General features: G+C 32.8%; 1 protein-coding gene across 1 annotated transcript in view; it reads right to left on the minus strand.

The window, feature by feature from the left end:
- Positions 1 to 14746, minus strand: part of CAPZA2 (capping actin protein of muscle Z-line subunit alpha 2) — a 60129-nt gene that overhangs the window by 22351 nt on the left and 23032 nt on the right. Inside the window, exons 2-3 of the mRNA XM_058724511.1 lie at positions 8185 to 8248; positions 3843 to 3894 (exon numbers count right to left, since the gene is read on the minus strand). Coding sequence (XP_058580494.1) covers positions 3843 to 3894; positions 8185 to 8248 — 116 coding nt within the window. The remainder of the gene's footprint in view (positions 1 to 3842; positions 3895 to 8184; positions 8249 to 14746) is intronic.

Below are 14746 nucleotides of genomic sequence, written 5' to 3' on the forward strand. Positions count from 1 at the left end.
TAATACTATTTTGGCTTGAAAATTATTTCCTATAGAGGACATGACCAATGATTTAAGGCATATTTCTCATTTCACAAATACCCTCAGATGTCTACCAAATGAACTCAAATGAATAGTTTTGAGAAATTTAGTATGAAGAATACTACTAAAGTCAACAACAAAAAAAACCACAATATTTTCTCTAAGTGTTTACCTAGCTAGTAATCACTTAATAGTATAACTACATACAAGACAATTTGAACTTTCTCCTTAAGGTTTTGATGCCTTTTCTTGGTATCGTATCATAAACATCTTATTTTATCATTAGTTACTGATTTCTTCAGACTCGTTTCCTTAGAATATCAGAATATCAGGTATTTCCATGTATACACATCATGAAACGTGGACTACAACTGTCCCCAAAATGTGTTTCATAATAAAAGAGATATGCAGCTCACATTCTAATTTCTTTTTAGAACAAGTATAATTTATTTAATTTAAATGTAAAAACATCATCAGATAAGTACTTCTTTGGACAAATACAATTTCAATACTGTTCATCATTGAGTCAAATGTGACTATTTCATACCACTTATATAATTATGAATATTTCTCTGACCTTCATTAAACTTTATTCTGCTGGGGAAAAACTCTTGTTCTTTCAACAAATCAAGTTTGTTTTCTTAACTAAAAACAAAACAAAATCCACTAATTCTTGCACCTACATGAAATAACCCACATATTTATTTACCACAGAGAACTCAGAGGAATAGTTTACTTTGAAAGTATTGCTGTTAGAAGTTATAAATGCTGTACATTTTTTTTACTTCCATAAGATTTTTGTCAACATGGCACATGCGACTATAAAGAAAATTCATTTTATTTAAATATACAAATAATTTAAATAGGGTTTAAAAAACTTAGGAATGAGCAGCCATTCACTCAGAAGCTAATAACTAAAGTCAAAGATATAGAGTAAATCGATTTCTATAAAGCACTTTAAATATAATAATTAAGAGGAGTGGAAACAATCCAAATGTCCATTGACAGATGAATAGATAAACAAAATGTGGTTTATAAACTCACCATTAAAAAGAAAAATTCTGACATGTGCTACAACATGGAAGAACCCTGAAGACATTATGCTTAGTACACTAAACCTGCTACAAAACAACAAATAATGTATGATTCCACTTCTATGGGGTACCTAGTGAGGTCAAATTCATAGAGACAGAAAACAGAATGGTGGTTGTCAGGGGACTGAGGGAAGGAGAGAATGAGAAATTATTGCTTAATGGGTATGGACTTTTAGTTTGGGAAAATTTAAAAAGTTCTGGAGATGGACAGATGGTGACAATTACACAATGTGAATGCAATCAGTGCCAAAGACCCACATTCCTAAAAATCATTAAAATGGCAAACTTTATATTATGTACATTTTCTCAGAATAAGAAGTAATAAATACGGTGAAATAGGTAAAGAGGATTAAGAACACACTTATTGTATGGCACAAAAACAGACACTCAGATCAATGGAACAGAATAGAGAACCCAGAAATGGACGAATGGCCAACTAATCTTTGACAAAGCAGGAAAGAATATCCAATAGAATAAAAACAGCCTCTTCAGCCAAGTGGTGTTGGGAAACCTGGACAGTGACATGCAGAAAAATGAACCTGGACCACTTTCTTACACCATACACAAAAATAAACTCAAAATGGATGAAACACCTAAATGTAAGACAGATAGTCATCAAAATCCTGAGGGGAAAGCAGGCAAAAACCTCTTTGATCTTGGCCGCAGCAACCTCTTAATACATCTCCAAAGGCAAGGGAAACAAAAGCAAAAATGAACTATTGGGACCTCATAAAAATAAAAACTTCTGCACAGAGAAGGAAACAATCAGCAAAATTAAAAGGCAACTGACAGAATGGGAGAAGATATCTGCAAACCACATATCAGATAAAGGGTTAGTATCCAAAATCTATAAAGAACTTATCAAACTCAACACCCAAAAAACCAATAATCCAGTGAGAAATGGGCAAAAGACATGAATAGGCACTTCTCTAAAGAAGACATCCAGATGGCCAACTGTCACATGAAAAAATGCTCAACATCACTCATCATCAAGGAAATATAAATCAAAACCAAATGAGATAACCACCTCACACCTGTCAGAATGGCTAACATTAACAACTCAGGCAACAACAGATGTTGCTGAGGGTGCAGAGACAGAGGATCTCTTTTGCACTGCTGGTGGGAATGCAAGCTGGTGCAACTGCTCTGGAAAACCGTATGGAGGTTCCTGAAAAAATTAAAAACAGAACTATCCTATGACCCAGCACTACTAGGTATTTATCTAAGGGACACAGGTACGCTGTTTTGAAGGGGCACATGCACCCCAACGTTTATAGCAGCACTATCAACAATAGCCAAAGTATGGAAAGAGCCCAAATGTCCATTGATGGTTGAATGGATAAAGATGTGGTATATATATACAATGGAGTATTACTTGGCAATCAAAAAGAATGAAATCTTGCCATTTACAACTATGCTTACGCTAAGCAAAATTAGTCAGAGAGGAACAAATATCATATGACTTCACTCATATGAGGACTTTAAGACAGATGAACACAAGGGAAGGGAAGCAAAAATAATATAAAGACAGGGAGGGGGACAAAACATGAGAGACTCTTAAATATAGAGAACAGAGGATTGCTGGAGGGAGGGGTTGTGAGGGGGGGATGGGCTGGATGGGTAAGGGGCATTAAGGAATCTACTCCTGAAATCATTGTTGCACTATATGCTAACTAATTTGGATGTAAATTAAAAAAATAAAAAATAAATTAAAAAAAAAGAATACACTTACTGTAATGAGTACTAAGTAATTTACAGAATTGCTGAATCCTATATCAGACACCTAAAACTAATGTAACACTGTATGTTCATTATATTGGGATTAAAAACAGATAAATAAATGTTGCTATTAAAAAAACCAGGAAATTAAATCAAAAGCAAAATCAGATATGCCTAGAAGTCTGTTGAACCTCCACCTTCATTAGGGTTAACTGTAAAGGACAGATTATCGATAAAGCTTTGAAACATTACAAAAACAGAATAAGAGCAAATTCCCCCCACTGGTAAAGATTTCACCATACTGGGTAGAACACCAGGATTAAAAAAGGTGCCTGAGTGGACACGGAACACTCTTTGTATGGCACCTAAAAATCCATTTAATTTTATCATTTTCCAATGAATTATGGAGTTAGTGAGCCTAACATAGGAGATGGAGATGGGAATAGAGAAGAGAATCAATTATTTCTCTGAAATCCCAAGACAGTTGTGGCAAGTCATGATTGTGGGCACTGGTCCAAAGATTATGTACTAGGATTTAAACTGCCTAGTTATTTGAATTACTCACAAATTTAGTAAATATTTATTTACTTAATATGTGTCATGTACTACATTAGGTTATTTATGGATAAAATAAATTCCTAATTCTCAAAAATCCATTAGGGTCAAACACATAGTAAAACCTGCATAAAAAAGCAATCACAATTTCAAAAATCTAAGTTTCTAAAATAATTTTATCCATTCTTGCAAATGCCAAAATGTAGTATATATGTAGAAGTATTTAAGCCACTACCAAACACTCAATGAATAGAAAATTTTATGTTATAATTGTGTCCCTATGTCCCTCTGCGATCAAAAATATTTCTCTTTTAGCTGAGTACACACATATAATACATGTGTATATTTAAACTTTATGTACAAATATCTATTTCAGGAATTAGTGCTTAAAAACCACCTTTAAAACATTTTTTCTCATCATGTCACTTAGTTATGTTAATATGTAATACTTACTGAGCTGCTCCTTCCCTGAGAAGATTATCATTATTAAGCAGTAACCGAACATCTGCAAAACAAGTATTATGTATTATATTATTGTTTCCATATGTTTGAAATTTCTATATAATGAATGCAGATTACTTTAGTCATGTATCAACACTCCCCACTCTTCTCTTACCCCTAACATGTAAGCAAGATCAAAACTTCACTCTGATGACCAAAATAACCATAAAAACATACCATCATATTATTTTTTAAAAGATACTGGTTAGGAATAAGATAATTAAATAAAAATACAGATTTCCAGGGATGCCTGGATGGCTTGGTTGGGTACGTGTCCAAATCTTGATCTCAGCTCAGGTCTTGATCTCACAGTTGTGAGTTCAAGTCCTGTGTTGGGTTCTGCACTGGGCGTGAAGCCTACTTAAAATTAAAAAAAAAAAAAAAAAAAATACAGATTTCCCCTATCTGAAAGTTCACTCTGAGCCACTTGGCTTTTAACTGTTTTTACTAACTGAATGGAATCCAAGGAGGATTTTCATTTTTACCAAATTGTAATTGTCTCTCCACTTTACGCCATTTCAGTTTACGAAACGTTTCACATAATGCTCTACTTTCAGATAGCAGGTGAAACCTGTACATGTTATTTTATACCTTTAATAGCCAATGTAGGCACACTGTAATTTCCAAAGAAAGTGGAGATAAGCTCCACCAAAAAGATGGTCTGGTAAGATCTGCAGAAAATACACGCATCTCAGTTTGATAACACCAGCATGAGTTTCAAATGAATCTGCTCCACAGAAAAGGGGATTAAGCAAGAAACAGCTTGTGAACAGAACACAGATGTAGACATTTCTGTCCTAAGACAGCTCATATTCAAACAACAGATGAAAGCATTTAGTTCAATATGGATAACTGCTTTATTTGATTTAGCAATCTTTTTATTTTATTTTTTATTTTTTAAAATTTACATCCAAATTAGCATATAGTGAAGCAATCTCACTTTGGTTATTGATTCTTAATTCTGTTCCAATTTTAGACTCAATTATTATGTAGACATTTGCCCACTCATCATTAAAACATAACTTTAAAAATAATACTTTTATTGGAAAATCCAAGCACTTTGTAAAATAATAAGGAAAAAAATCGCATAATCTCACCAAAAAAAACCCCAAAAAACAAAAAACAAAAAAAATCTATTCTAATCTTGTTATATTTTCTTTATTTCCCTACACACTTGGCTATTTCACACAGTTGCTATCATAAAGTACATACCACAATGTTACCCTAATCTTTTCATTAAATGAAAATAACACAACTAACCTAAGTATCTTCCATTAAGTAACTGGTTAAATATAATATAAGCACACTATATAGTTCTTATAAACAGTGTAAAATTGAGCAGCCATTAAAAATAATGTAGATGTGAAAAAAATGTAGATGTGTATTTATCAACATGAAATACATCCATAACATGATAAACAGGAAGGGGAAAATTCAGCATGTATAGTATTATCTTATTAATGTAATGTTATATATCTGTGTCTACACTAAGTGATATTAAGTATTTCATTCAAATGCTGGAGAATGAGAGGGTAGAATTCTGGGTCATTTTTACATAAATCATAAAGCTAATCCAAAAGAAAAAATACTGACTATTCATATGCCTCTTTTCAGTAGCAGGCCCTCATTTAAAAAAAAAAAAAATCTCTTTCACTAACCACTAAAATAATACTAATTTGATTCCTAAGTTAACTTATTTTAAACAATAGAAGCTACTGCCTAAAAATTATTTTAAAAAATACAGACATTTAAAATTATAGTTACTTCTGTCTCACAAAGCAAACTGAGGAGTTCTATTTGATAAATATGATGCTTTCATGTTCAATACTGAAAACATAATTATTAACAGTGGTACTGCACGGTAGTATATCTTTTCCAGTTCTAAATGTGAAAAAAAATTTTAAAGCAACATCTATTTGATCCAGTTAGCTTTACACTGGAAAAAAAAGTCCTGCTTTTATCATAAGGAAAGTACAGAAGAAAAAATAGAAAAAATTGAATAAAATCTACTCTTACAGAAAGGATTAGGCTGTGGTTCCAAGCCAGGCAACACACTGGACCCATGAAGTGGTGAGTACGAGGCTTAAAAAAAAAAAAAGAGCACCAGCCCAGATCTACCAAATCAGTATCTGACAATGAAGACCAGAAATTTATGTTTCAATGATTTTAGCAACACCAGACTAAGAAATAGTATTTGGTAGCCACTAAACTAACAAGATTTTATGACTTGGCAATTCTAAAATTTGTCACTTCTCTTGGAATTATCATACTGGTGTTATAAAAAAAAAATAGCAATGAAAATAATCAAATTCATGACACTTTTCCCTCAAATATTTAATTCCTTTTTAATTCTAAAATACTCCTTATTTAAAACCTCTATAATATACTATGTCCTACTTTTATTCCATAGCTCACTCTCCACCCCAAGCCTACTGAATGGTTTATCCTTAATGCCCAAATTTACGGTACCTCAACACAAAACTTACCAATGTCAATTTCCAATGAGACTTAGAAAAGCAATTTCTAGGACTCATACATTCTTTTAGGACCTTTCTGATTAACAAATCTGTAGGGCATTTATTCAAGATAAGAACATTAAGTGAAAAACTTTCTATGAATTGTACAAGAGAATGGGGGCCAGTGACTTTAGTGTAGTTTCACCATTATCAATTTAAGTTATATGCCAACTTTTGAACCTAAGGAAAGTAGAGGCTAACATCTTTAAAACAGAAGTTAAACCCTACAGGAAGCAGAAATATTTCTGAATTCTCTCCCAAGTTCCCAATCCACTACTTGAGATTTTAGTTATCTTAAAAAGAATACAGAATACAGTATAGACTTGCCATTCTTTCTCTAAGTGTAGCTCAGTGGTTAAATTTTTAAGTGCATAAAAATTACCATATGTAATTGTATGCATTAAATTATGTATTATTATAGTTTTTGGATGATTTAAGGGATTTTCAATTTTTGCCTCATTTTTTGACTTTCAAACCTGATCTTTTTTGAGGTGAGATTCCATTATATCTTATACTATGAATGAAAATTAGTGATTAAACTTCTTTAAAAACATGTTTACATAGTTTACTCTGGAATAGAATGTTTTTAAATTAAAATTAAGAATCCTGGGCAAATTAGTTTAAGATAGTGAAGTCCAAATATATTTAAATACATATGGTAACTTATTCTTAAAATTGCTTAAGAAAAGTTTTGTAAGATCACTACAGGCCATTTTCCTGGTGACTTTTTCAACCATGTCATTCTTATTGTTAAAAAGGAGCTATTGTTACAGTTTTAATAGTAACCAGGACTGTTTAACAGTTTAAACTTCTGCTATGGGTGTATAATCATAAAAATGTTTGCCACTGTGGTTTAAAGAAGGGCATGCTAGGGGCGCCTGGGTGGCGCAGTCAGTTAAGCGTCCGACTTCAGCCAGGTCATGATCTCGCGGTCCGTGAGTTCGAGCCCCGCGTCAGGCTCTGGGCTGATGGCTCGGAGCCTGGACCCTGTTTCCCATTCTGTGTCTCCCTCTCTCTCTGCCCCTCCCCCGTTCATGCTCTGTCTCTCTCTGTCCCAAAAATAAATAAAAAACGTTGAAAAAAAAAATTAAAAAAAAAAAAAAAAAAGAAGGGCATGCTGTGAACTAATTTACAAGATATAAATTAAATAGTTTTTACATGTGCTCTCATCTTCTGAACATGGTAAAACGATGCTTTTTTCCTCTGTTTGTTCTGGCTGTTCATATTATTCTAGTAGGTTTTTAGTTTTTTTTTTTTTTTGATGTTATTTATTTTTGAGAGAAAGAGAGACAGAGCACAAGCAGGGGAAGGTCAGAGAGAGAGGGAGACACAGAATCTGAAGCAGGCTCTAGGTTCTGAGCTGCCAGCACAGAGTCCGATGCAGGGCTCAAACCCATGAACTGCAAGATCATGACCTGAGCAGAAGTCAGATGCTCAACTGAGCCACCCAGGCGCCCCAGTTTTTCTTTAAAAGAAATACAAAACTGCATTTCACAATTTCAAAAAAGTAGTTAAAATTTTGTCTTTTTAAAAAATTAATATTACTCTCTTAAAGTTAACTTACTCAAACATAATTATCATATATATCATAAGTATATTCTAACCATTATGAAATCCAGATTGACAAAAATTTTCATTGTAATTCAGAAAGCACATAGTTTTCTACATACCCCACCCCATACACACCAGTTTTGTTATTTTGGTTATACAATTTATTCTTAAAAAAAAAAAAGAGTGCTTGATATATCAAGCCTTAGTGTTATGAATTAAACACTCACCATTAAACACCTCATTAAATTCTCCAGGAGGGGCATGAATAATGAATTTTGCTGCTATACGCACCTAAAATAGAAATGAAGATATAAATGGTCCATGGCATAGGCCTCTGCTAAAATAACCAAAAAACACACACACACATAAAATTATACTATTTCAAAGTTCTACTGAAAATGGCTTAAAAATTTTTTTTAGATAGTGACTCTTCTTCAAACAAACTTTATTACTGTTTCAATTATTTAATATAATCACAATGTACAGGCTAAATGCAGATAAAATACATATTTAACGCATTTAAGGATTCAAAGCTACCTACCATATAAACATTTTCTTATAAGCAAATTCTTCTTTTAAAATAAAATGGAAAAAAGTATCAATCAAGAAAAGTTGTATGTGTGAAGAAATAAGATGCATTTAGGTACAATAAAGAAAATAGATATACTATATTTATGTTTCTGTAAAATCACAAATTAGTAAAAAATATATAAAAGAAGAGGGGAAGAAAGGTCTAAATTCAAAATGTTTTTAACAGACCTGACTGAAGACATTTCATAAATAAAGCAAAACTTTGTATTTGCAATAAACATGATTATTTAAAATAAAAAACCCTGAAGAATCTAAAACAATAATAATTTACATGTAAATTTAACAAAACATCTGCAGGACTAGTCTACTGAACACTACACAAAATACTAATGACAGAAATGAAAGAAGAGCTAAATAAATGGAGAGATATGTTCATGGATTGGAAGACCCAATAATGTGAAGATTACAATTTTTCCCAAACTAGTCTATAGATTCAATGGAGGCCCAATCAAAATCAAATCAGGATTTTTCTCTTCTTTTTAATGTTTTTTTTTTTTTTGAGAGAGAGAGAGAGAGAGAGAGACAGTACAAGTGGGGGAGGGGCAGAGAGAGGGAGACAGAATCTGAAGCAGGCTCCAGGCTCCCAGCTGTCAGCACAGAGTCTGATGCGGGCCTCAAACTCACGAACTGCGAGATCATGACCTGAGCCAAAGTTGGATGCTTAATGGACTGAGCCACCCAAATGCCCCAAAGCAGGATTTTTCTGATACATACCAACAAGCTGATTCTAACACTGATGTTTTATGTATTATTACTTTTCTATGCATAAAGAATGTAATGAATGCCAATTTTGGCCATGTATTAAGACACCCCTCTCCAAATGCAAGAAAAATTAAAAAAAGCCACTGTGATGTCCAAAATAACCACAAACACATACACATGGTATTAAAAATAGATTTTGGCTAAGAAATGAGAGGATGGGGCACCTGGGTGGCTCAGTCAGTTAAGCATCTGACTTCAGCTCAGGTCATGATATCCCTCCCGGTTTGTGAGTTTGACCCCTGTGTCAGGCAGGCTCTGTGCTGACAGCTCAGAGCCTGGAGCCTGCTTTGGATTCTGTGTCTCCCTCTGGCCCTCCCCACCCCACCCCCACCCCCACACGCCGGCTTGTGCTGTTTCTTTCTCTCTCAAAAATAAACATTAAAAAAAATAAATAAATAAATAAATAAATAAATAAATAAAAGGATAAAATGTTATTTCACACCCTTAATAGTAAATGCAAAGTAGTAAAGACAAATGAACTATAACAGCCAAAATAACTTTGAAAAAGGAACAAAGTTGGAGAATGCACACTACCTGATTTCAAGACTTACCAATGGATCTGAACTAAGAGTCCAAAAATATATACATATATATATATACATATATATATATATATATATATATATATATGTATGTTATATGTATGACCAAACAACTGTGATAAAGGTGCAAAGACAATTCAATCAAGAAAGAATTTGTTTTCAACAAATGGTATTTAAATAATTAGATACCCGTGAGCAAAAACATGAACGTCAACCTAAACTTCACACCTTATAAAAAAATTACATCAAAATGGATCACAGCTCTAAATGTAAAACATGGAATTAAAAAAAAAAATAAAAGAAACAGAAGATCTTCATGACCTAGGGTTAGGCAAAACATTCTTAGACATGATACTGAAACCATGATCCATTAAAAAAAAAAGACTGATAAAGTGGACTCCACCGAAATTAAACCTTTTGATCAGTTAGAGACACTGTTAAGAGAAGGAAAAGACAAGCTACAAACCAGAGAAAATATTAGCAAATCACATATCTGACAAAGGACCTGTATCCAGAATATAAGTTCTCAAACTCAACAGAAAGAAAATAGTAAGCAAAAGACTTGGGCACTTCACTGCATAGGATATACAGAAGAGAAATAAATGCACAAAAGGATGTGTAACATCCTAAGTCATTAGGGAAACGAATACTGGAATCATGAAACACTACTACATACCTAACAGAATGGCTAAAATAAAAAAGACTGCTTATACAAAGTACTGGTGAGCATGCAGAGCTAGAACTCTAATACATGGTTGTGGCAATGCGAAATTTTACCAAGCAGCCTGGAAATCAGTTCGGCAATTTCTTATAAAGCACACACCACAAAACAATCTCACTTCCAGGTGAGAAATGCAAACCTATGTCCACACAAAAATCTACTCACAAATGCTCAAAACCAAAACCCAAAAGTCCACAAATGAGTGAATGTATAAATAAAAGATGGTGTTTCTACACAATGGAATACTACTATGTTTTATGTTTTCAAAATTATTTTCTTCTAAATGTTTAAAATTACTATTAAAATCAAAAGCCAAAATATAAAAAATAATTTTAAAACAGGCAGTGCATGCTAAACATACATTGAAATCTATTATGTTTATGTAAATGTCTTAACTTCTTAATTTTCTTCATTGTATAGCTGCTCTGCACCTGCCGCCCCCTCCACTAAGATAAGGAGCTGTTAGCATTAAAAATGAAGTCTTAATCATTACTAAAGGCAACAAATAAAAATTGTGGTAACTTGCTGATGAACTTATCAATATTTTTCAAAAACATTTAGAATTTTGAGGTAATTGTTTTTCACAGCCCTAATGACTTATAAAACTGGCAAAATTAAAGTACTAATAGCAAGCAGTATACATATAGCATATTTACTAATTGCTAAGTTGTTGAGCTTTAAAATTTTAAGTTGTTTCAAAAAAAGGCATATACCATTCAGAGTTTTAATCAGTTCTAGAGTTTTTACCAAGAAAGCAAAAATGATCTAAATTTTTTTCCCCTACAGACTTATTTGCCTTTGTCATTGCACTAAATGTATGCACTTAGTACACAGTGACCAAAAAGTTAACAACTGCTCACAATGCCTAAAGTGAATGGTGGATTAAAAGAAGTACCATTAAGGGTTGGAAGGTCATAGGAGCTGTCTGAGAACCCAAAACACAACTTGGATTATACCAGCTATGCCTGGAGTTTTGTAATCTGGTCTTTGTGAATTTCACCAAGAAGAATGTGATTTTTTGGATTTCTCAGGTGATAAAGGAAAGGAAATACATCCGCCACGGTAAATGCTTAATTGTCTTCTAAAAAATTGTTCAATCATCAAGGTATCTTTTAAGCACAGTTATAGACTCAACATGTCCTTACATCCATCTTTCTTAGCTGACATTTTTTTTAATTTTTAAAACTATTCTAGACCACTTCTAAATCCAAGAAAAGAAAAAAGGTCATACAAGAGTTCTCAAGAGTAGAATGAATTCCTGAAAATAATAAAAAACATATTTCCTCAAAGGTTTTCTAATACATATGGAGCTTTACTCTATTTACCCCTGGGAATATTATAGCTTTCCCGGAAGAGCCCAGTAAATTATTAGATACATTCCCAGGCCCTCTGCTAAATCTTCTGCATTACCCACCATCTTCTTCCATGTATTATTTGAAATCAAGTCCTTCTAAATTGGAGTCGGATGCAATAAAGAGTTATTTCATTGTATTTCTAAACTGCAATTCTAGATTGGTAGGGGTGGGGGACTTGGGAGGCTTTTTTGGGGAGGAAGGTTTGGCTAGATGGAAGATTAACTCTTATCTGTGTTAGTCACTGGCATCTGACAGGCATACTTCGTAACAACTGTACCAAGAAGGATAGTTTTAAAAAGTTAACCCTACTAATGTAGAGCTTAATGCATTAACCTGAGCTAAAAGCTGAAACAGCTATATTTTTCCTTTTCTTGCTCTTGGATCCAAATAATATTTTGTGTAAAATGTATACAAAAAGATAAACATAACATAGAAAGTATATTCCATTCCTTTGTGCTTCTGGTAAAAGAACAGATAACAACATATGACTATAAAGTTACTTATATAGAAAATAGTGTATTCAAAATAATATCCAAAATGTCAGAATACATTTGTCCTGCAAAAAAAAAAATAAAATAAAATAACTTCTGCCCATCAACTGTCTGAGATAATACAAAAGTATTACTGTCAAAAATTTTTTTGTACGTTGTTTTTCTTATGAGCTTTCTTTCTTCCTTTAAAAGAAATTCCACAATTCAAACAACAAATTAAGTAATGATAGTAATGGGTAGTAACTCACAGAATAAAATAGGAATCTATGAGTCTACACTGACACAAAGAAATGAATGAACAAGGGAAAGCTCCTCATTACAACAGATTTCAACTAATGAATGTAGAAGGAATGATTGAATTATAAAAATCACCTTGGATGACCACTGCAATAACTGTTGCATGCAAAAATCAATAGATGCTAAAATTTGTGGGTAAAAGTATAATAAAATGACAACAGGACATTTACATGGTCTGAAAAGTATCTTTCCAAATACTTAATTATATACTTACATTGAGGAAACCTGCCACACACCACCTTTACCAAATGATCACAGTTATAGGTAAGAGGAAAAACTGGTATCATGTGCCTCCTAATAGCATATACTGAGGACATAATATCTCTTACAGCCAAAAATTCATAGGCTGAATCTAATCATGAGGAAACAAACCAAAATTGAGGTGCAGTCTACAAAACAGTCTGTACTCTTCAAGTGTGAAGGTCACAGAAGACAGATAATGCTGAGAAATTGTTCCAAATTAAAGAGACATTACAGTAAAATTCAACGTGATCTTAGATTGGATCCTGGATCAGCAACTGGTGAAATATAAATAGGGTCTGTAGATTAGAAAATAGTATTGTATCAATGTTTAATTTCTTGATTTTGATAACTGCACTGTAGTTATATAAGAGAAAGCCCTAAACAGTCAAGTACTTAGTGGGAAAAAAATTTCTCCTCTACTCTGAGGTTGTGGGGATTTCCCCCCATATATATATTTTTTTACTTTAAAATTTTGCTCTTTGCATTTAGGTCTTTACTCCACTGAGGACTGATTTTTGTGTATGATATGGGATGGAGATCCATTTTTTTTTTATTACACTGTCACATGGATAAATAAAACAACCTAATGTTATTTGTTAAAATGTACATCTTTTCCCCAGTGAAGCAACACAAAAGAAGAAGAAAGTATCTTACATATGCACCATATTTTAAAAATATGGGTTACTCCCTTATTTCAGTCACAGATATGAAAAACTTGTCACATACTTTAATAAATTCCAAGTACTTCTAAAATGTGTCTGATGAATTTAGGAGTCATTATTCAGGTAGTAATTACAAAAATATAATTTCCTCAAGGAATTTCTGAATATTCAATAATATCAGAAGGCAATAGTAAGAGATGCTGTCCTGTTATTATGGAGACACTGGTTAACAGTAAGAAAATATCACATAAGTGATGTAAAATTAAATTAAAATCCCATTTCTTCTCACAAAGAACTTGTTTTTAAAGAGTTCCAGTGGTTGTCTCTGGAAGTAATGAATAATTCATTTTTATACATAAAAATTCTAGCATGGTTGTTTAGACATTGCTGTAATTCACAATGAGCCACTGTGTCCTAAGTTAAACAAATTTGGGTTAGAGGATTCTAATAACCTGAGTTCTAATTAAGATATGACCCTATCTACCATTTTTGTTTGTTTACAATAATTTAAAACAACTCATGATTCCGGAGACTCAAAAACAATTTGTTATAGCTTAGACCTTATAAAAACAAGGTGAATGGGTACCTGTTTGATGTTTCACCTATGGCTGAACGTATTTAATTTCACTTCAAATTTTCATTAAACATCTACACAAATTTTGTTTGAGGAGGGCTCTAATTGTTTAATACAGATTTTCAAATGACAAAAAACTTGTTGTATAACCCATCAAAATGACTTACCTTCAGGAGTTTTCTCTTGTGACCCAGCAATCTCATAAGGTATTTACACAAGAGAAATGAATGCATATGTCCACAAAAAGACCGGAATGTTCATAGCAGCCTTATTCATAATAATCCCAAATGCCCATCAAGAGGAAAATGGATAAATAAACCGGGGTACTAATGCAAGCAACACCATGAATAAATCTCAAAATCAAGTTAAGTGGAAACAAGCCAGATACACACAAAAAATACACACTGTGTGATTCCATTTTCATGACATCCAAAATCGGGGGAAACTAATCTTTGGTGACAAAAGTTAAAGCATGGTTGGGCAAAGGGTGCAGGGATTGATTAGAAAGAAGCATGAGTGAACTTTTTTGGTGATGGAAAATATTCTTTAAG

The sequence above is a fragment of the Neofelis nebulosa genome, chromosome 4 (genome assembly GCF_028018385.1).
Source record: "Neofelis nebulosa isolate mNeoNeb1 chromosome 4, mNeoNeb1.pri, whole genome shotgun sequence".
Taxonomy (NCBI): domain Eukaryota; kingdom Metazoa; phylum Chordata; class Mammalia; order Carnivora; family Felidae; genus Neofelis; species Neofelis nebulosa.